At 46.0% G+C, this 21,838-nt stretch overlaps 1 protein-coding gene across 3 annotated transcripts in view; it reads left to right on the top strand.

The window, feature by feature from the left end:
* LOC138754062 (disintegrin and metalloproteinase domain-containing protein 9-like) overlaps positions 1-21,838 on the top strand; it is a 121,981-nt gene that overhangs the window by 62,836 nt on the left and 37,307 nt on the right. For all 3 annotated transcript variants that reach the window (XM_069917810.1, XM_069917809.1, XM_069917808.1), the window contains 9 exons: positions 1,394-1,604; positions 2,553-2,618; positions 2,709-2,777; positions 4,305-4,474; positions 7,066-7,147; positions 8,424-8,554; positions 12,993-13,164; positions 18,398-18,490; positions 20,800-20,995. In XM_069917810.1, the coding sequence (XP_069773911.1) occupies positions 1,394-1,604; positions 2,553-2,618; positions 2,709-2,777; positions 4,305-4,474; positions 7,066-7,147; positions 8,424-8,554; positions 12,993-13,164; positions 18,398-18,490; positions 20,800-20,995 (1,190 nt within the window). The remainder of the gene's footprint in view (positions 1-1,393; positions 1,605-2,552; positions 2,619-2,708; positions 2,778-4,304; positions 4,475-7,065; positions 7,148-8,423; positions 8,555-12,992; positions 13,165-18,397; positions 18,491-20,799; positions 20,996-21,838) is intronic.

Below are 21,838 nucleotides of genomic sequence, written 5' to 3'. Positions count from 1 at the left end.
TCCACCCCCGCTTGGTCATTGAAATCCGGAAGGAGCTGAGCCCAGAGGGCAAAAGTTGCCTGTTGGTCAGCTCAGACCCACCGCTGCCTGTAGTGTGCTGAATCTGAAAGTGGATCATTCACAATGGCTCACAACATCCATGTAACCATTGATGGAATTGAATCTTTGTACATCCTGTAAAATAACGTCAGAAAAGTACGGTAATGTTTTTTGTCATATACAGTGTGCAGTGTACTTATGCACCAAAATTCCTACAATCTGCAGCTGACAGGTATTTTGCTTTTTTGAAAACTGTTCTCTACAACTAAAAAAAACTTCATACTAAATAATTGAATGAAAAAGACAAATACTGTGTAGGTCGACCCCAGAATTTCCACTTAAAATGTTTTGAGTGATGCCCTTAGTATAAGACAACTCCCCCAAATCTGGCACCTTAAGTAATCCCTTACTAATCGCAGAGCACCAAAGGCATAGGGATTACTTAAAGTGGTATGTGAGGGGGATAAAAAAGGTTGAGAACCTTCAGTTTAAATTTTGTTCTTGCAGTGGCTCCGGTGATGCTCACTGTTTAGTGCATTGCTATAGAGGAGGTTCCGCAAGGTCTTGCTTTGGAGCTGCAGGTCTTGCCTTGGGGCTGGAGTCCGCTCCGTCTCACTGAACTGATTGAATGCGGCGTACGGTCCCAGCAGGTGCTCCCGTCTAGTAAAAAATCTGGTTTGGCTAGAAATATATCACAAAGTAAGATGCTGACAAAAACTTTGGGGCCTGTGCATTGCCCCAATGGGCACTGGAGTGAGCTCCCAGCTGGGGTGATCCAGCGATCACGGCAGTGGACCAGCGACAGGCCCAGAGGCTGAAGAACACCCAGGCTGCTGGGGACTGCTGGAATCTGGCTGAAGGGATACCAGGTATTGGAAGCAAGAGGATGCTGAGGGCTTCCTGATTGTGCCGAAAGTTTGGATCAGGATCTCAGGTTGCTGATGGTTTAGACCGAAGGCTGTGTGGCTGCAGGAGTGCAGCTGGTGAATCCACGGACACTCAAGTGTCTTTTGTTTCTCTTTCTCTGACTGTAAGAGACACTAGGCAATTTAGCGAATCATTGTCTGCCTTTCGGTAAACTAAAGGAAATTTTGTGTAATATATTTTCTGTTTCATAACATGTCAAGAAAGAAATCTTGAATCCTGGCAAGTGAGAGGGAAATTGACAGATCATCTCCAAGGCAGCCACACTGAAAAGGTCACACTACATTCTTGGAAACTCCCCATCTAGAGTAATCAGCGAGATTTCACTCCATGCAAGGGGGAGTTGAGCTGGAGGGATGTTTGTAGATTCAAATAATGTACCCTGAAAACCAGGGACTGCAACCGACGTAGCTCTGTTTTGTTTTTCCAGGGGTCTATTGCACACAGCCGATGCACATTATGTGATTGAACCCCTTGAGCACTCCAATACCTTTCAGCACTTGGTATATCGGATGGAGGATGTACTGGGAGATTCTTTGACCTGTGGCGTGACCAACCTGAGCAGCGGCATGCCGCAGAGCAACCACGAAGTCTCCGAGCAGCTCCCACATGGAGGACACAGTATGATGGGCTTCCTCCGTGTAAGTCACAGTCCTCGCTGTCTCTAGACCTGCGCAGCGGACCACTGCATGTGCAGGAGAGGGTAGCAGTGCATTGGTTGTCACCTGCCCTGCTGTGGTTGTACAGCGACCGTAGGATCAGTATTGGGCTGTTTGGACCATAGAGTCTGCATTGTGTTTTCAATATTTTTGTGTATATTTTATTGAACAATAATATAATTCTGAGGGTGGCATGGTTAGCGCAAAGCAGTTACCACCCCAATGATCGGGACCAGGGTTCGAAACCCGCGTTGTCTTTAAGGACTTTGTACATTTTTCCTGTGTCTACGTGGGTTTTCCCTGGGGGAGGGCCTCAGTTTCCTCCCACCCTTCAAAACATACTGGAGGTGTAGGTTAATTGGGTGTAATTAGGTGGCATGGGCTCATGGGCCGGAAGGGCCTGTTACTGTGCTGTATGTCTGCAGCAGCAGCTGGTTTTCTGAATGCTTACAGCATTTTTTGTTTTATTCCTAATACTCAATTATACTAATAGAGGTAGAGTGAATATGTTCAAGGCATGCCAAGAATCTAAGGATATTGGATTGGTACATTCAGGGCATACCAATGGAATCGAGGGATGTTGGATCGGTACGTTCAGGGTGTACCAACGGAATTGATGGAGGTAGGGTAGAATGATGACATTGGGGTCAAATGACCCACTCCTGCTTTCATTCCTTTGGTTCTATCTCAATGTTTTCCACCTGGTTCAGTCACCACTTTTCCTCTGAATAGCTCACACCCCCATCAATGACCTCCCCTTTGCCCTCTCCAGCATTATCTCTGCCTTCAACGTTCCAGTGAAGAGCTCAACCCTGTTTCTCTCTCCACACATGCTGCCTGACCTGAGTGTTTCCAACATCCTCTGTTGTTACAGAAGCAAAAATGAATTGTGCGCAGATCAAAACTAAATCTCCTGGGTTTTTTATCTAGAGCAAAAGAGCCATCCTGCCTCAGACTCGATATGTTGAGCTGTTTCTGGTCGTGGACAAAGATGTGGTAAGTATGAAACCTGATTCAAACAGAGGGGATAAGGGAAGGGATTCTCGCCAGCTACTCTGGTTCACCACTGTGTTTCTCTCTGTGCAGTACGATGTAACCAAGAATGAGACGGCTGTAAGAGAGCAGATGGTTCAAATTGCCAATTACCTCGATGGAGTAAGTCCGCTTACAAACTGATAAAATGTTTCCTCGCATCCGCTAGCGAGAGGTTAATATGATTCCCCGTGGTCTGGACAGAGTTGCCACCAACGTTCTGGAGCAGGGAATGGGAAATGGCCATGTCAGGGCGGAATAGAATCCCATAAGAAATTGTATCCAGTTTGTTTGATAATTAAGTTTTTGCTTTGCTGCGTCCTCCAGACGGCTGAGCGAGTTGCCCAGAGTTGGGAGAGAGTTTGAGGGGAGTTTATTTTGGTGCCACACTGTTGTCTTCTTGAGTGCCGTCACTCGAAAAGACCATCTTCCGGTGAAAGTCTCGGACTTTAAGTGGACTGGGGGAGTCTCTGCACTCTTTCTGGACCATATCCTACTCCTCGTGTCCACGGCTTCAGAGGTAGTTCGCTGGGTCTCCCATGACTTCTGGGGATTGTTGGCTCAATTCTAGTAGCTCGAGAACAGCAGTCGGGCTGCTTTATCCTGTTGGAGGTTCCATATTTTGGATTCAAAGTCAAAATAACATCCATGAAGAAGTACAAAAATCCAAACTGCTCGGGGATTTTCAGATTTTCTAGATTTTTGGGCAGTACTTATAAAATTCAAATTTAAGGAGGAATAAAGGAGAGATGAACAGGTAAATTTTAATAGTTTATTCATTAACAAAAAGAACTATAGAACACCTCAGAGCAGAAACAGGCCTCTTCAGCCCTTCTAGTCTGCTGAACCATTTTTTTTGCCTAGTCCCACTGGCCTGCACCCAGTCCACAGTCCTCCATACCTTTCCCATCCATGAACTTGTCCAAATTCCTCTTAAATGATGAAATTGAGCCTGCATTCACCACTTCAGCTGGCAGCTCATTCTACCACTCTCTGAGTGAAGAAGTTCCCCTAAACTTTCCCCTTTCATGCTTAACCCATGTCCTCTGGCTTGTATGTCACCTACCCTCAATGGAAAAAGCCTTACCTACATTTATTCTGTCTATCCCCCTCATAATTTTAAATGCCTCTATCAAATCTCCCCTCATTCTTCTACTCTCCAGGGAATAAAGTCCTCACCTGTTTAACCTTTCCCTGTAACTCAGTTCCTGAAGTCCAGGCAACATCCTCGTAAATCTCCTCTGCACTCTTTCCATCTTATTGATATCTTTCCTGTAGTTAGGTAATACAGCATGTGAGATCTTAGTTACAAACTTTTCAAAAGTTGCACTATATTTTGTTCCTGCTTGTGTATTATCTGTGGCCTTTCGCAGGCGCACAAAACCCCGCGAAATTTAAAAAGTTTGAGAGATTTCAAAGTCCGGATTCTTGAGTGGTCCGGATTTCTGGCATCGGAGTTTTGTACTTCTACTGTATCTAATGTGTGTGTACATGCGCGTTTATGTAGAATATAAATCATAATTCCAAGGAATATCTTGGATTTGATGCCTGTCTCATAGATGTGTTGATACTTTGTCTGTTCAGACAGAAATAAACAGAGCCTCATTAATTAAACTGTGTTTTTTCTCCCAACATCCCACCCTCTCACAGATGTACAGGGCCTTGAACATCCGAATCGTGTTGGTCGGTTTGGAGATCTGGTCCGTCGGGAACCAGATCAGCGTGACCGGAGGGGCAGGCGAAGTGCTGGGACGGTTTGTGCAGTGGAGAGAGAAGGACTTGCTCCCACGCCGCAGGCATGACACTGGCCAGTTAATTCTGTGAGTCTTTTGTATGTACCAAGGGGTCAGGGAGTGTTGCAGTGAGCACCAAAAATCATAGTCCTTGGCTCATGTGAATGCCTAATCCTCTTAGCATTTTAGAAAGAGAATGGTCTTCTTCCAAGACAATTGTCGATTGGGTCATTGATGGCCTTGAGTCATTATCACGACATAGGAGGAAAAGCAAGTGTGAAAGTTTATTGTCAGAGAAGATGGAGTAGAATGGTGCCGGGGTTACAGGGTCCAAGTTATAGGGAAAGGTTAAATAAGCTAGGTCTTTATTCTTTGGAGCATAGAAGATTGAGAGGGGATTTGATTGAGGTATTTAAAATGATTAGAGGTATAGATAGAGTGGACGTGGAGAGGCTTTTTCCTTTAAGAAGGGGAGATACTAACAAGAGGACATGAGCTGAGAGTTAGGGGACAAAAGTTTAGAAGAAACATGAGGTGGGGGAAACTTCTTTTCTCAGAGAGTGGGGGGGGGGGGGTGTTGTGTGGAACAAGCTTCCAGACGAAGTGATGGAGGCAGGCTCAGTATTAGCATTTAAGGAGAAGTTGGATGTGTATCTGGATGGGAAGGGAATGGAGGGTTACGGGTCAAGAGTAGGTCAGTGGGGTTAGTTGGGAGAAAGTGCTCGGCATGGTCTGGAAGGGCCAAGTTGGCCTGTTTCTGTGCTGTAGTGTTATCTGGTTATACGCAAGTACAATATATAAATACAGTACACTGAAATTTCTGCTACAGGATTAGAATCTATTTGTCATGAACGTGGCACAAAGTTCATTGTTTAGTAGTAGCATTGCAGGTGGAAATAAATGACATTCATATATTAGTACAAAAGAAGTGAAAGTGAGGTAGTGTCTGGGGTTCATTGTCCATTGAGAAATCTGATGGCGGAGGAGAAGAAACGGTCCTTGTGCTACTGGGTGCTCGTCTTCAGGCTCCTGTACCTCCTTCCTGATGGTAGCAATGGGAAGGGGGCATGGCATGGGTGGTGGGGGTTGTCCTTGATCATCGAGGCTTGAGACACCACTTCTTGTAGATGTCCTTAATGGAAGTGAAGGCTGATGACGCTGGCCAAGCTCACAACTCTCCGCTCCTGTGCATTGGCTCCTCTGTACCAGACTGGCCCCAACCAGTCAAAATGCTCTCCGTGGTGGTTAAAAAAAATTAAATTGACACAAGTGTCGAGATGGAAAAAGATAAATGATAGATCAATAAATATTCACAGTTTGAAGACAAAAAAAGGGGCATTTCAATTGTGCACACAGATCTTTTGGTAATTTTATGGTTTGGATAGAACAGAGAGTTTCAAGAGCTGTTGGATTTAAAAATAGTTTTGAATGAGGTGCTGGACTTCAGGCTTCTCAACTCGAATTTCTAGAAGGAGCCAGGTGAAATGGGCGGCGTAGATTGAGTAGACTGGGTCTTTATTCATTGGAGCGTAGAAGGTTGAGGGGGATTTGATAGAGGTGTATAAAATTATGAGGGGGATAGACAGAGTAGATGTGAATAGGCTCTTGAGGGTAGGAGAGATTGGAACAAGAGGTCATGAGTTGAGGGTTAGGGAGCAAAAGTTTAGAAGTAACCTGAGGGGAAACTTCTTCACTCGGAGAGTGGTGGCTGAGTGGAATGACCTTCTGGAGGAGATGGTTGCAGCAGGGTCAATTTTGTCATTTAAGAGAAGGTTGGATGAGGGGATTGGAGGGTTATGGACAGGGAGCAGGTAGATGGGACTAGAGGAGTTCTCTTAAATCAGTGCGGTCTAGAGGGGCCGAGATGGCCTGTTTCCATACTGTAGTTATTAAATGGTATGGTTATAGTTACCTTGGTTGTTAGCGCAACGCTGTTACAGCGCTAGCTATCGGGGCTGGGGTTCGAATCCCGTGCTGTCTGTAAGGAGTTTGTATGTTCTCCCTGTGTCTGTGTGAGTTTTCCCCGGGGGCTCCAATTTCCTCCCATTGTTCAAAATGTACAGGGGTTGTAGGTTAATTGGGTGTAATTTGGCAGCAGGGATAGTCTGTTACCATGCTGTATGTTTAAATTTAAAAAAAATTTAAATTTAAAATGAATTTTAAAAGTTTAAGATTCCTTTATTGTCATGTAATAGTGCAGTACATGTAATATAACACAAAATTGCCTGGTGTAAGGCAGACAAAGAGTTGCCCAGCGTCCCTTACAGTACGAGAGAAAGAGAAGCAAAAGTGAGTCCCTTCAGAGTCACTGAGTGTCCATGGATTTTCCTCCAGCACTCTCGCAGTCTCTCCTCCCCGATCTATCGGCAATCTGAGCTCCAGATCCAAACTTCCAACACAATCAGGAACCCCTCAGCACTCGAGGCCCTTCTCGCCCTCAGCGCCCTCTTGAATCTTATTTCCACGCAGCTCCCTCTGCTTCTGACTGCCGTAAAGTCGCAATGAGCAATGCCGGCGCCTCCGATAATTGGAGAGAGAGAGAAGCAAGTGAGTTTCCCTTCAATGTCGCTGTGAATTCGCCTCCAGCGCTTCTGCAGCCACACAGCCTAGACCGCTGGGGGAGGAGTTGGGGGGAATTATTGTTGTGGAAGGCTTCAAGTTGCTCTGCTACCTTTCAGGAAAAAGGGATTCGGAGGGACTGCAGGAATGGCCTTTGTGAACACGATCTGTTCGAGGAGCTACAGTGGAGGAATCAATGTGGTATGGAACAACCTCTCACAACCCGCACCCTCACATAGAAAAAAATTAACCTCTGGCCTGCATCGGTATCACACTCTCAAATGTCTTGTGCTCCTTTCTCGATGCTCTGAAGTACTTTAGAATCGGGGAAAATACTTTGAAAAGTGGATGGTGTGGTCAAGGGTGAATGGGAATTCCCAATGCAGTAAAAGTCCTACCATCAGGATTCTCGGGCATTCTATCTATGGCACTTGCGCAACACGTGCACCCACACAAAAGCCGAGAGTTTTCGAGAAGTCTGTATTGTCAGGTCATGTGGATTTCTGCCCTCCCAGATTTTACTGTATCCAAAAGCTGGTCCATCCCCAGTTGCCACGAGGAGATGGAGAGTCCTCGATCGATTCATGTGCTCATCCCCCTGTCTCCCCCACCCCAACCCCCAAAGCTCGCACTCCGGAGAACTCCAAACCCAGCAGACTGGCCTCACGATTCAGGAACCTTTGTGGTGCACTGGCCGCGCTGGCAACCTGGGGTCAGGTCCTGGTCGCTGGAGCTCGCACCTTCTCCTTGTGGAGACTGGGTGCATTCTCGCCCCTCACCTCCCATCCCCTGCACTCCAGTACCTCCTCCGACATCACCAGGGCCACCTACACTAGCAGGTTAATAGGTCACTAAAGATAACCCTGCATTGCAGATAGGAAGGAGGAAAATTTGGGTCCGTGAGAGAGCAGATGCCTGAGATTGTGCTCAAAACTGACCTCAACCCAATGGGCTGAATGACCTGAGTCATGCGAAGCAGGAGCTGAGGTTGGAGGGGAAGATTGCTAATCTTGGTTTACTATTGAAGCCCATCAGTAGTCCGAAATGTCGAGTCACAAGAGGATCTAAGAGGCTGTGGGCTGAGGAACTGGTTTCTCTCTCCTTTCCCTTGATTCAATCCCAAGATCATGACCCAAAGTCTGTTACCTGCATAGCTGGCGCCCCCTACAGTAAGAGTGAAGGAGAATCAAAAGAGAGACTCTTCAGAAGCTCTTGCGGGTCCAAGGGTTTGCCTCCAGTGCTCCCGCACCTGCACAGACTCCTGTCTGATCCATCGGCAAACTGAGCTCCAGATCCAAACCACCCGATACGATCAGCGTCCAAGGCCCTTCGGGATCCCATCTTGCCCTCTTAAATCCCGACTCTGATACCTGGTCCCCACGAGGTCAACTCAAGTTCGGTCGCCGTGCGCATTGCCCGGTGCCCTCATTCCGTGGGGGGTGGCTTTTCACCATCGGCGTCATGGTTTCTTTTGTAGTTTTCCGTCAACCTTCAGTACTTGGCTTCCATCATTGCTCACGAGCTGGGCCACAACTTGGGAATGAGCCACGATAATGGCCGCAGCTGTCGCTGTGAAGCAAACGCCTGCATCATGAACTCTGGAGCCACGTAAGTCTGCGGCGCACCAATGCTACACCTGTGGCACCAGCTACCTTGAACCATAAAGCAATGACAGCACAGAAAAAGGCCCTTTTGGCCCTTCTAATCTGAGCTGAACCCTTTTTTCCTAGTCCCACTGACCTGCACCCAGTCCCCACCCCTCTATATCTCTCCCATCCATGTACCTGTCCAAATTCTTCTTAAATATTAAAATTGAGCCCTCATCAACCACCAGCTTGAAGTTCGTTCCACACTCCCACCACTCTCTGTGTGAAGAAGTTCCTCCCCATTTTCCCCTAAACTTTTCCCCTTTCACCCTTAACCCATGTTCTCTGGTTTGTATCTCATCTACCCTCAGAGGAAAAAGCTTGTCTACATTTACTCTGTCTATCCCCCTCATTTTAAATACCTCTATCAGATCTCCCCCCATTCTTCTATGCTCCAGGGAATAAAGTCCCAGCCTGTTTACCTTTTCTCTGTAGCTCAGTTCCTGAAGTCTGGGCAACATCCTCGTAAATTTTCTCTGCACTCTTTCCACCTTATTGATACCTTCCCTGTAGTTCAGTGACCAAAACTGCACACAGTACTCCAAATTTGGCCTCACCAATGTCTTATTCTTTAACATAACTCCAGTACTCAGTACTTTGATTTATGAAGGCCAATATTCCAAAAACTTTCTTTACAACCCAACCCACCTGTGATGCCATTTTCAGGGAAATATGTATCTGTATTCTCAGATCCCTCTATTTTACCGCACTCCTCAGTGCCCTACCATTTACCGTGTATGTCCTTTCTTGGTTTGTCCTTCCAAAATGCAACACCCCACACTTGTCTGGATTAAACTCCATCTGCCATTTTTAAGTCCACTTTCCCGACCCTTCTGCAAGCTTTGAAAGCCTTCCTTTCTGTCCACAACACCTCCAATCTTAGTGTCATCTGCAAACTTGCTGATCTAATTTACCGCATTATCACCCAGATCACTGATATAGATGTCAAATAACAATGGTTCCAGTATTGGTCCCTGAGGCACCCCACTGGTCACAGGCCTCCAGTCTGAGAAGCAATCATTCACCACTATTCTCTGGCTTCTTCCGTCCATCATTGTTGAATCCAGTTCACTACTTCACCTTGAATACCTAGCATCTGAACCTTCCTGACTAATCTCCCATGTGGGACCTTGTCAAAGGCTTTACTAAAGTCTGTTTTGAGTGTTGGTGACTTCAGTGTGTGTTTAATATCAGCAGTTTTCTCTGCACTTGTATCACATTGGACTTGTGGGTGAGGGGGGGGATGAAATGTTTCATTTTTAACCATTGATGTTTAATTTACATTGGGTGCCACCGAATTGACCTACAATCCCCGGTAAATTTAGAACAGGCATTTCCCAGACTATTTTCATAACTGGGTGCTTCCCAATCCAGCATGTTGACCACTCTGCCGTGAGGGAGATTGTTTTTATGTACCATACGTACCGTATGGTATATACATGTACCGTATATACATGTGTAGCTCTACCCTATTCTCACCACATTTTCCCTGAGAAGTTACGCTACTTTTATTCGGAGAATTTTCCGCAGTTTCCTGTCCGTCCATGGGGTGAAATGCGGTTGTCTGCAGGCACTGCGATTATAGAAAAAACACAGAATTGCTGGAGTTCAGGCTCGCAGTGTCCGTGGGAGGTAGAAAGAAATAGCCAACGTTTCCAACCTTGCAGAAGTGCTCAGGCTCGAAACGTCTCCCAGTTAACCTACAACACCCCCACCCTGTGTGTTTTGAAAGGTGGGAGAAAACGAGCAAACCCATGCTTACAAGGGGAAAATGTACAAACTCCTTACGGACAGTGTGGGATTTGAATCCCGGTCCCTGGCTCTGTAACAGCTAACTGTGCCTTCCCAATCTAACCGTGACACCACGATAATGCCTTGCACTTTTCTCTTCAACGCAATATACCACACTTTTTTTGTGTAATGCTATACTGTTCTGTTTTGTAGATTTAAGAGGATTATATAGATGGGTGAATATGGAGGTAAATGAATGATATGCAGATGGAAGAGGTTTAGTTTAATTTGCTAAGGTATTCAGTACAAACATTGTGGAATGAAGGGCCTGTTCTTGTGTTGTACTATTGATCTATGCTCAGATTTCCAGCATCCACTATATTTTCCTTGGAGTTAAGGGGTATCAGCCAATCATTTCCAGTCCAGCAGATAACAGGCATGCTTTTAACTTTAATTTGGACATACAGCACGGTAACAGGCCCTTTTGGCCCACGAGCTAGTGCAGCCCACATACACCAATTAACTTGCAACCCCCTGTATGTTCTTGGAGGGTGGGAGGGAATCCAAGCCGGTTACGGGGAGAACATGCAGAGAGCAGCGGATTCGAACGCGGGGTGCTGGACCTGTAATATCATTGCCCCAACCACCATCTAAAGGGACACTGGTTAGCGTACTGGTTGGCCCTGTGACCTGTGAGGGTTTCCTCAGGGTGCTCCGGTTTCCTCCCACCCTCCAAAAATGTAATGTGGTAAATTGTATCAGCAGGTTTGCAGATGGCACAAAGATTGGAGGTGCTGTAGACAGTGAGGAAGGCTTTCAAAGCCAGCAGAGGGATCTGGACCAGTTGGAAAAATGGGCTGCAAAATGGCAGATGGAGTTTAATGCAGACAAGTGTGAGGTGTTGCATTTTGGAAGGACAAACCAAAAAAGGACGTAAATAGCAGGGCACTGAGGACTGTGGGAGAACAGAGGGATCTGGGAATACAGATAACTAATTCCATGAAAGTGGCATCACAGTAAGCTCGGGTTGTAAAGAGAGCTTTTGGCATAGTGGGGTTCATAAATCAAAGTATTGAGCATAGGAGTTGGGATGTTATAGTAAAGTTGTGTAAGACTTTAGTGAGGCCAAATTTGCACTACACTTTTGAATAAGATTGAAAAAGTGCAGAGAATTTACAAAGATCTTGCCCAGAAGAAATGAGTAACAGGGGAAGGTTAAACTGGTTAGAACTTTATTCCCTGGACCATTCCCTGGAATGAGGGGAGATTTGATAGAGGTATTTAAAATTATGAGGGGTACAGACAGAGTAAATGCAAGTCGACTTTTACAAACCAGGGTACATGGGTTAAGGATGAAAGGGGAAGTGGAACATGAAGGGAAATGTCTTCATACAGAGAATGGTGAGAGAATTGATCAAGCTGCCGGCTGAAGTGGTGAATGTGTTGAAGAAAAATGTGGACAGGTACATGGATGGGAGGGATATGGACTGGGTGCAGGACATTGGGATGGAGTGTTAAGAAGTCCAGAGGACCCCAAAAACCAGCAGCCATAGATATGCACCACAACACAAAGGGTTACTTAAACAAAAATAGTTTTTAATTAAATTTGAACAAGAAAACAGAATTAAACTTTAACTTATTACTATCAACTTATTTAATCTACTTAATCCCCCCTCTAATACTAAGCACGTGTGTGTAATGTGTATATAAGCTTAGAAAAGTTCTTTGGATCACAGTCCAATCTCATTGGTTGCAGGCAATTCTAGTACTGTGCACAGAAGTTAGCATTAACAAAGTTCACCAGACTTTGATGCTTAACAGGCAAATGGTTACCACTCAGGAGGGTTCTTGTTGGTCTTAAGTGAGAGGGATTCCTTTTGTTCCAGGACATCCACGACTGATTCCTTTTCAATCAGTCTTGCTGACGAAACTTTCCCCCTTCTGGGTTCTCCAGATGATCCTCTTTCTTTCAGGTCACCTTTCAGACAGCTAGTCTTCTCCTTTGACCAGGCAGTCTTTCAAAGTTTGCCAGCTTCTCCCTCTGGAACTGAAGTCTGTCTCTCCTCTCTCACTTCCTTCCTCTCTGAGAGCAAAGCTGTTCTCTTCTGCCTGCAAAGATCACATGGTCTCCCAGGCCAGCTGCTGTCGATACTTTGTTGCTTTCTGCCAAATAGCATTCTGCAAAAGTCCTGCAAAAATTCCATGTTTTAAAATGTTTGTGTGTGCAAGCTGCTTTAACAATTCCTCCAAAACTACCTCTAAATACTCTGTCACAGGAGGAAGAACAGTTTGGCACAGATGAGAAGGGCTGAAGGGCCTGTTTCTGTGCTTTAATGTTCCATGGTTCAATGGATAGGCTGGAGTCTTTTTCCCTGAAGGGAAAAGTTTAAACGAGGGGGATTGATAAGGTCAATATCATGGTCTCTTTCCCCAGATTAGGGGAACTGATACTTAAGGGCATAGATGTGAGGTGAGAGGAGAAAGATTTAAAGGGGGCCGGAGGGTGGTGGGTGTGTGAATCAAGCTGTCGGAGGAAGTCGTAGATGTGGGGATAACGTACAAACTGCTTAGAGACCATGCTGCATTCTAACCTGGGTCGCCAGCACCGTTACAGCGTCGCGCTAACCGTGCCGCCCTTTAATTTGGAGATGCCACCCTCCTGTTTCCAGGGGCTCCATGAACTTCAGTAGTTGCAGCGCCGATGACTTTGAAGCCATGATCTTGAACAAGGGCGGCTTGTGCCTGCTGAATATACCCAGTCCGGAGGAAGAGTACAGCCCCCCGTTCTGTGGCAACAAGCTGGTGGACACTGGTGAAGAATGTGACTGTGGATCGCCAGAGGTCAGTTATGTATCTTCCCCCATCCCCATCCCCTTCTCTGTCTCATTCCGAACCTCACCTGGACAACCTTGCCCAGGTCGCAGCTGCTGAGTATCTGACCACCTTCCTTGCGCTGTCCTCGACTGCATCTGTTTGTCGCCTGGCGAGACTGCGGCACCACTCCTTCAACAGGCCATGCAGAGTAGGCACCCCCATCGTTACTCTGGAGTTCCCCAACAGCGGACCCCTCTGGCTATGGCCTGCATTCCAGGAAGAATGGGGAACTAGAGAGCGGGCGTAGAGATTTTCCAGGACGTTGTCTGGATTGGAGACAAGGTTAGCAGAGCTGGGGCTTTTCTCTTCGGAGTAAAGAGGGATGAGAGGGGACTTAACAAAAGTCTACCATATTCTGAGAGGAATAGATAAGGTGGACCATTTTCCCAGGGCAGAATTGGCAAACACCAGAAAACATTATACAAAGTGAAGGGAGGAAAGTTTAGGGAAGACGTTAGGGATAAGTTTTTTTACACAGAATTGTGGGTGCCCAGAATGCATTGCCAGGGATGGTGGTGGAGACTGGAACTATTAGGGGCATTTAAGAAACTCTTAGGCACATAGACGAAAGAAAAATCGAGGGTTATGAGACAGGGAGGGTTTAGCTTTCTGGAGGTACATACAAGTTGGAACAACATTGAAGGTCAAAGGGCCTGTCCTATCCTGTCCTCCCTCAGCCCTGGTGGGAATTGGGCACATTTTATATCGGTGAAGATGGCAGAGGCCGACAGCATCGAATCCACGCTGCTGAAGATCCAACTGCGCTGGGTAGGTCACGTCTCCAGAATGGAGGACCATCGCCTTCCCAAGACCGTGTTATATGGCGAGCTCTTCACTGGCCACCAACAGAGGTGCACCAAAGAAGAGGTACAAGGACTGCCTAAAGAAATCTCTTGGTGCCTGCCACATTGACCACCGCCAGTGGGCTGATATCGCCTCAAACTGTGCATCTTGGCGCCTCACAGTTCGGCAGGCAGCAACCTCCTTTGAAGAAGACCGCAGAGCCCACCTCACTGACAAAAGACAAAGGAGGAAAAACCCAACACCCAGCCCCAACCAACCAATTTTCCCTTGCAACCGCTGCAACCGTGTCTGCCTGTCCCGCATCGGACTTGTCAGCCACAAATGAGCCTGCAGCTGACGTGGACATTTACCTCTCCATAAATCTTCGTCCACGAAACCAAGCCAAAGAGAAGGAAGACAAAGTTTCACGAGAAGTTTTGCAATTACGGGATGGAGGTGCAGAACGCTGGACCAGTCCTGTCAGAGGTGAAAAGTGACAGGGTTGGCTGGTGGTGCAGAGGCAGGGAAGCGATCGGTCTCTGTGTGGTGCAACCTTGAAGCTGAATCCTTCTGTTGCACTGCCATCTTCTGGTGAGGTATGCCACCTGGTGGCCAGGGCAGGTATTGCAGATGTCTGTGGGCTAGATTCAGATCCAAATCAGCCCCCTACCCAACTAGGAAATCTCTGAACAGCCTCCCTGTGCCACTGCTGGTGATTGAGATGGGCAGCGGGGAAGAGGGTGGACATTTTCCTGCTTGGCTTGGATCAGTTCAAGGCTTCAACAGAGCATCATGAGCATCGACACATTGAATGTGCTGTCTTTAGAGAGGAATCTGGTATTGTGTCTGACTATTCGATGCAAACACAGTGCTGCCCAATTAATTGGAAGCGTCCTGTTTAGTTCTGGAGTCACTCTCCCACTGCCAAGATGGAATATAAGGGGTTTTTCCTCCAGTTTACAGGTGGTCGCGACTTGGCAGTGCAAAATGTAAAGTAATTTGAGAAAAATGTATTGTAATTCTTAATTATGTAAATTTCACTTTAGAACCATAGGTCATTGGAAGACAGAAACGGGTCCCTTCGGCCCTTCTAGTCTTTGCTAAGCCATTTTTTTTCCCTAGTCCCACTGACCTGCACCCAGTCCATGTTCCTGTCCAAATTCTTAAACGTTAAAATTGAGCTCGCATTCACCACTTTAGCTGGAAGCTCGCTTCATGCCCCCACCACTCTGTGTGAAGAAGTTCCTCCTAAACCTTCCCCTTTCACTCTTAACCCATGTCATCTGCTTTGTATCTCACCAACCCTTAGTGGAATAAGCCTCTCTACATTTACTCTATCTATCCCTTCATAATTTTAAATGCCTCTATCAAATCTCCACCCATTCTTCTTCGCTCCAGGGACTAAAGTCCTAACCTGTTTAACCTTTCCCTGTAACTCAGTTCCTGAAGTCCAGGCAACATTCTAGTAAAACTTTTATGCACTTTTTTTTATCTTGTTGATATCTTTCCTGTAGTTAGGTGACCAAAACTGCACACAGTACTCCAAATTTGATCTCACCAATGTCTTGTGCAACTTTGCCATATCATCCCAAAGCTTGTACCTGAAATTTTGATTTATGAAGGCTAATGTACCAAAAGCTCTATCACCTGTGACGCCACGTTCAGGGGATCATGTATCTGTATTCCCAGATCCCTTTGTTCTACCACACTCCTCAGTGCTTGACCATTCACCGTGTATGTCATTTCTTGGTTTGTCCTTCCAAAGTACAACACCCCACATGTATCTGCATTAAATTCCATCTGGCCTTTAGCAGCCCATTTTTCCAGCTGGTCTAGATCCCTCTGTAAACATTGAAAACCTTCTTCGCTCCAATCTAATCTTGGTGTCATCTGCAAACTTGTTGATCTAATTTACCACATTGTCATCCAGATCATTGATATAAACAACAAACAACAATGGTATCTTTAATCAGATAATTCCCATAACTTACAATATTTAAATGTAAATTTGAGCCTCAGTCGTTGGTGCTGTAACAGCGTTACGTTAACTGTGCCACCGTCATAATTAACCCCCCTCCCTCAAGTTTACAAATAAACCCTTTCCAATATACGTAATCATATACTAATAAGGTAAAGACTCTGACCAGGCAGGGATAGGGAGACGCTTTGGGAAAGTCGCCACCATTTTATTCAAACACAACTTGATTGAAACTTAGTGCAAATGGCTCCTGTGGGAAGGGCACGATCAGGGCTGAATGTTGGCTCTCATCTTGACCATGGGGCCGTGTGGTGCTTCATAGAACATTTACTTTTACAATTTTAAACTTGTATTTAAAATTTTATCTCATTTATTTTAATTTACTTATTTACCGGTTTCTTAGGGTTGCTTGAATTCCAGACAAAGGGGATTTTATTGGGTGAGATTTCAGTATTGACCTCTGATTTCTGTCCTGATCTCTCTCTCTCTTTTCTTACCCCTCCCATTTCCCTACCCCCTTCCCTTCATTCTCTGATCAGAGAGCTACCCTTCTTAGCCCTCCCCCACCGCTTCTCTGCTTTCTTTTCTACCCTCTCACCTGTATTCACTATGACCTGCTAGCCTGTGCTTCCCGTCCTCCCCCACCCTTGCCCCTTCCTCCCTCCTTTCTTCCCCACCCCCCTATATTTATATGCCTGTTTTACTATATATCCAACAAAGGGCTCAGGCCCGAAGCGTTGGTTGCCATTTTACTTCCTACATGTGCTGTGTGGCCTGCTGAGTTTCTCCAGCACTTTTGTGCACTTCTCTCAATCCCGACATCTGCACACTTTCTTGTTTAAGGTCGGGCGGCATCTGTAGGTAGAAGTGGTTGTGAGTACTGCTTAATGATTAATTCTGGCGCAAAGTTCCCAGAGTGTACAACAGGCTTTAATTAGCTTAAACGTACACACCAGCCTTAGTGTCTTTGCTGGCTCCACGTCTGACTGTCCCCCGAAGGGGCCGGCTCAAGTCTTTATACGGCCTGGTGATTGACAGCCGGCAGGCAGGGCCAGCCTCCCAGGTTGCCTACCTGCAGGTACAGTGGTTGCCCCCTGCAGGAGGCTGGTAGGAGTACGGCCAGTGTAGTGGTTGTATCACCACGTTGGTCCATCGACATATTTTGAGAGCCAAGGTTTGGATTTCATTTTGAGTTTGGAATGCGATATGTTTTGATAATAATTTCAGATAATAACCTCATCCCAGGTTCTCTTGTATTGAAGCCACATTTTTGATTTTCAATACAACTGGGTGGTTTGTATGACCAAAAAGCTACCTTTTTGTTTAGAGCTCAGAGTCATGTTGAGGTCCATTCAGTCAGGAACACAGGGCATTTCCCTGTGACAGAACAGAGGGTACAGTGTAATGATAGTGATCATGGTTGCAATGCAACTAGCAATGCCTTGGGGATTATAGTTCCTGTTTGATTAGACTTAGCTGCCAGGAGAGGCTGACACAGAGCAAGAAACAATATGTAAGATCTGTCATGGAGTCTTGCAGCTTCATGGTGCTGTTTACAACTTTAAAGGAAAGAACTTTTTCCTTATGTGTTGTCTAAGAACTCACACATACGAATGCAAGATGAAACAGACAGAGACAGAACGTGCCAGAAAATTCATTTTTTTGCATCACAGGTGCAAAAATTGCTATAAATTACATTAAAAAAATATAATTTATGTGGCATGGTTGGCACGACGCCTTTCCAGCACCAGTGACCAGGGTTCGAGTGCCGCGCTGTCTACAAGGAGTTTGTACGTTCACCCTGTGCCTGCGTGGGTTTCCCCAGTGGCTCCGGTTTCCTCCCATCGTTCGAAACGTAGGTGTAAATTGGGCGGCACAGGCTCATGGGCCAAAATGGCCTGTTACTGTGCAGTATTGTCTAAATTTTTTTAAAAAAAGACAAAAAATGAGGCCATGTCGGTGGTTCATGGTCCTTTCGGAAATCTGATGGCAGAGGGGAAGGAGCTATTCTTGTAATGCTGGGTGGTTCCCTTCAGGCTCCTGTACAGTATCCTAACGAAGGGCTCAAGCCTGAAATGTTGTATCTTCAACTTTGCTCTGTAAAGTGCACGGTCTGTCCTGCTGAGTTTCTCCAGCATTTTGTTTTTGCTTCGATCACGGCGACTGCAGATTTTCCTGTGTTACTCCTGTGCCTCCTTCCTGACAGTAGCGGAGTGAAGAGGGCATGGCCTGGGTTGTGAATGTCCTCGATGGTGAGGCTTCTCTTGAGACACTGCCTCTTGTAGGCGTCCTCGACTGGTGCCCATGGCACACCAACTCTTGGTGGCCAAAGGATGAATTATGTTCATGGAATTGACACACTCATGTTGATTTTTCTTTTTTCTCTTCCTTCTCCACCTCCCCCCCCCCCCCCCACCCCCACACCTCCCACCCCCACAGGAGTGTCGAAATGACCCGTGTTGTGAGGCATCCACATGTAAATTCAAGTATGGAGCGGAGTGTGCATCAGGAGTCTGTTGCAAAAAGTGCAAGGTAAGTGCTCAACAATGGGCAATTCAAGGTTATTATCATCTGATTGTACCTGCATGCAACCTGATGGAATCCTGTATCTCCGAACTATATAGTGCATACACACAGTACACCCGGCTTACATAGTGATCCAAAATAAATGGATATAAAATAATTAGCGTTTATAATCAAGATCCAAACAATGATGAGTGAGTCAGTCCTTCCCTTGCCCGCTCCGACACTTGGTGCTGACCCAGTTTGGCCTCTGTCCCTCTCCACCCAGTATCCCCAAGCCTCACCTCAACAGTTGGGTTTTGCAAACGGGCTTCCCTGCAGACAGAATTTCAGATTCCCAACCCTCTGGGATCAGAAATTCCCTCCACGTCCGTCTGTGTTTGGGTGACCTTCAAATCCTGAAACTCTGCCCCTTGGTAACAGACTGCCTCTCCCCGCCCCCATCAATCTCACATCTCAGAACCTCGTACGTTCCAGGAACTGCTAAATTGATTGCGTCATTTGTCACAGGAGAGGCTGACGTTTAAAAGATGACTCTGTCCTGACACCACAGCTGGGACAGTGGGGCCAGGGAGAGTTAGAAGGTGAAATACGCTGGGGATTCCTCTATCCCTGTGACACTAGCTTGAGTTGACCTGACCAAACAATTGGTGTTAAGAACAGATCCCTCCATACCCCTCCCATCCGTGTACCTGTGCAATCTTCTCTTAAATATTGAAATCAAGGTTGCTTTCACCACTTCAGCTGGCAACTTGTTCCACACTCCCACTGCTCCCTGTGAAGGAGTTCCCCTTCATGTTCCCCTTAAACATTTCATCTTTAACCCGTGTCCTCTAGTTTTTGCCTCACCCAACCCAAGTGGAAAAAGCCTGTTTGTATTTACTCAATCTACAGCAGGGCAGAGCCAATCAAATTAGTGTACCGCAGTTCACCACAATGGTAAAAATGTACAAGTCGTTGGTGAGATCCAATTTGGAGTACTGTGTGCATTTTTGGTTTCTTAACTACTGGAAAGGTATCAATAAGATTGAAGAAGTGCAGAGAAGATTTACTAGGATGTTGTTAGGACTTGAGGAACTGAGCTCCAGGGAAAGGTTTAACAGATTAAGAATGTAGAGTGTGGAGTGTAGAAGAATGAGAGGAGACTTGATAAAGGGTTACAAAATTATGAAGGGTCTAGACCAGTGGGTCTCAACCTTTTTCTTTCCATTCACCTACCTCCTTGAGTAATTCCTATGCCATCGGTGCTATGTGATTAGTAAGGGGTTGCTTAAGGTGGGATGTGAGTGGGAAGGGAAGGTTGAGAATCACTGCTCTGGACCCAATTGTTACTGAAATATTTTGCTTGAGAAAAATTGTCATTGGCCCATTTCCTTTGGAGTTCTGAAACCGTGCAATTAACGAGCCAATTAGGGACGATTAAAACAGTGGTTTTCAAAGTTTTTCTTTCCATTCACATCCCACCTTAAGCAATCCCTTACTAATCACAGAGCACTGATGTCATAGGGATTACTCAAGGTGGTACGTGAGTGGAAAGATAAAGGTTGAGACCCACTGGTCTAGCGTAAATGTAGTTAAGGCTTTTTTTTTTCCCACTGAGGGTAAGTGAGATACAAACCAGAGGACATGGATTAAGGGTGAAAGGGGTAAAAGCAAATTTCCACCTGCAGTGCTGATGCTAAACACCGAATTTTGTGCCATGTTCATGACCAATAGTTTCTAATCTTGTAGTAGGAATTTCTGTGTATTTGTGTATCTGACAATAAACTCTTACCTAACTACAGGGAATGTATCAATGAGATTGAAATAGTGCAGAGAAGATTTACTAGCATGTTGCCGGGTCTTGAGGAACTGAGTTGCAGAGAAAGGTTAAACAGGTTAGGGCTTTATTCCCTGGAATGTAGAAGAATGAGTGGAGATTTGATGGAGGCATTTAAAATTATGAAGGGGATAGACAGTAAATGCAGGTAGACTTTTTCCAAGAGTGAAAGGGGAACGTGAGGGGGAACTTCACGCAGAGAGTGGTGGGAGTGCGGAATGAGCTTCCAGCTGAGGCGGTGAATGTGGGCTCAGTTTTCATATGTAAGAAGAATTTGGACAAGTACATGGATGGGAGGGGTATGGAGGGCTGTGGGTTGGGTGCAGGTCAGTGGGACTGGACATAAAAATAGTTTGGTGCAGAATATAAATGCTGAAGGTCTTGTTTCTGAGCTGTAATGTGTGATTCTAAAAGCTTCTCAAGTTAGCAACATAATTCTTGCTTTCTTTCCTTTTTCCCCTCGCCCACGCACACACCCACTACCTCTGCCTCTCCACAGTATCTGGCCGCAGGGACCCTGTGTCGAGCCTCTGAAAGCGAATGTGACCTCCCGGAGTACTGCAACGGGACGAGCCACAACTGCCAGGCAGACGTGTTTGTGCAGAACGGGCATGTCTGCAACCGCAACAAATCCTACTGCTATAATGGGGCTTGTCAGAGCTATGACAGTCAGTGCAAAGCCCTGTTCGGGCAGAGTAAGTTTCGCTGTTGTTTTAACCTTTGCCTGAAGCGCAACAAGAGTGGTTCGGTTAGTGCAATGCCATTATAACGCCAGCGACTTGGGTTTGAATCCGCCGCTGTCTGTAAGAAGCACAATATACAAACATGCTGGAGAAACTCAGCAGGTCACGCAGCAATCCACAGGAAGCAAAGCAGGTGGTTCTCAACCTTTTTTCCCCTCACGTACCACTTTAAGTAATTCCTCTGCCATCGGTGCTCTGTGATAAGTAAGGGATTGCTTCAGGTGGGATGTGGGTAGGAAGGGAAGGTTGAGAACCACTGCTCTGGACCCAATTGTTACTGAAATATTTTGCTGGAGAAAAATTGTCATTGGCCCATTTCCTTTGGAGACCGTGCACGTAACAAGCCAATTAGGGATGATTAAAAGAGTGGGTTTCAAGCTTTTTCCTCCCACTCACATCCCTTTCTAATCAAAGAGCACTGATGGCATAGGGAATACTTGAAGTGGTATGTGAGTGGGAAGAAACAGTTTTGAAAGCCACCGAAGGAAAGAGTTGCCGATATTTCGGGCTTGGGTCCTTCAAGGTACGAGACCTGGTTTTTTTTCTTATTCCTGACAAAGGGATGAGATTCTTTCCCATGGATGTTGTGTGACCTGCTGAGTTTCTCCAGCAACTTTATATATTGCACTTATCTCCAGCATCTGCAAACTTTCTTGTTTTGAATGCCACTGTCTGTCAGGAGATTGTAGTCGTCTCCCTGACCTTTCCCCTTTCCCCCAACCCCGCGTGACCTGCATACCTTGAAGTAGTGCTCAGGCCCGCAAACTTTGGTAATATAGTGTTTACTCATCTGCC

This window comes from Narcine bancroftii, chromosome 2 (genome assembly GCF_036971445.1).
Source record: "Narcine bancroftii isolate sNarBan1 chromosome 2, sNarBan1.hap1, whole genome shotgun sequence".
In the NCBI taxonomy this organism is placed as follows: domain Eukaryota; kingdom Metazoa; phylum Chordata; class Chondrichthyes; order Torpediniformes; family Narcinidae; genus Narcine; species Narcine bancroftii.
The sequence above is the reverse complement of the archived record's forward strand: the minus strand, read 5'-3'. Positions and strand labels throughout refer to the sequence as shown.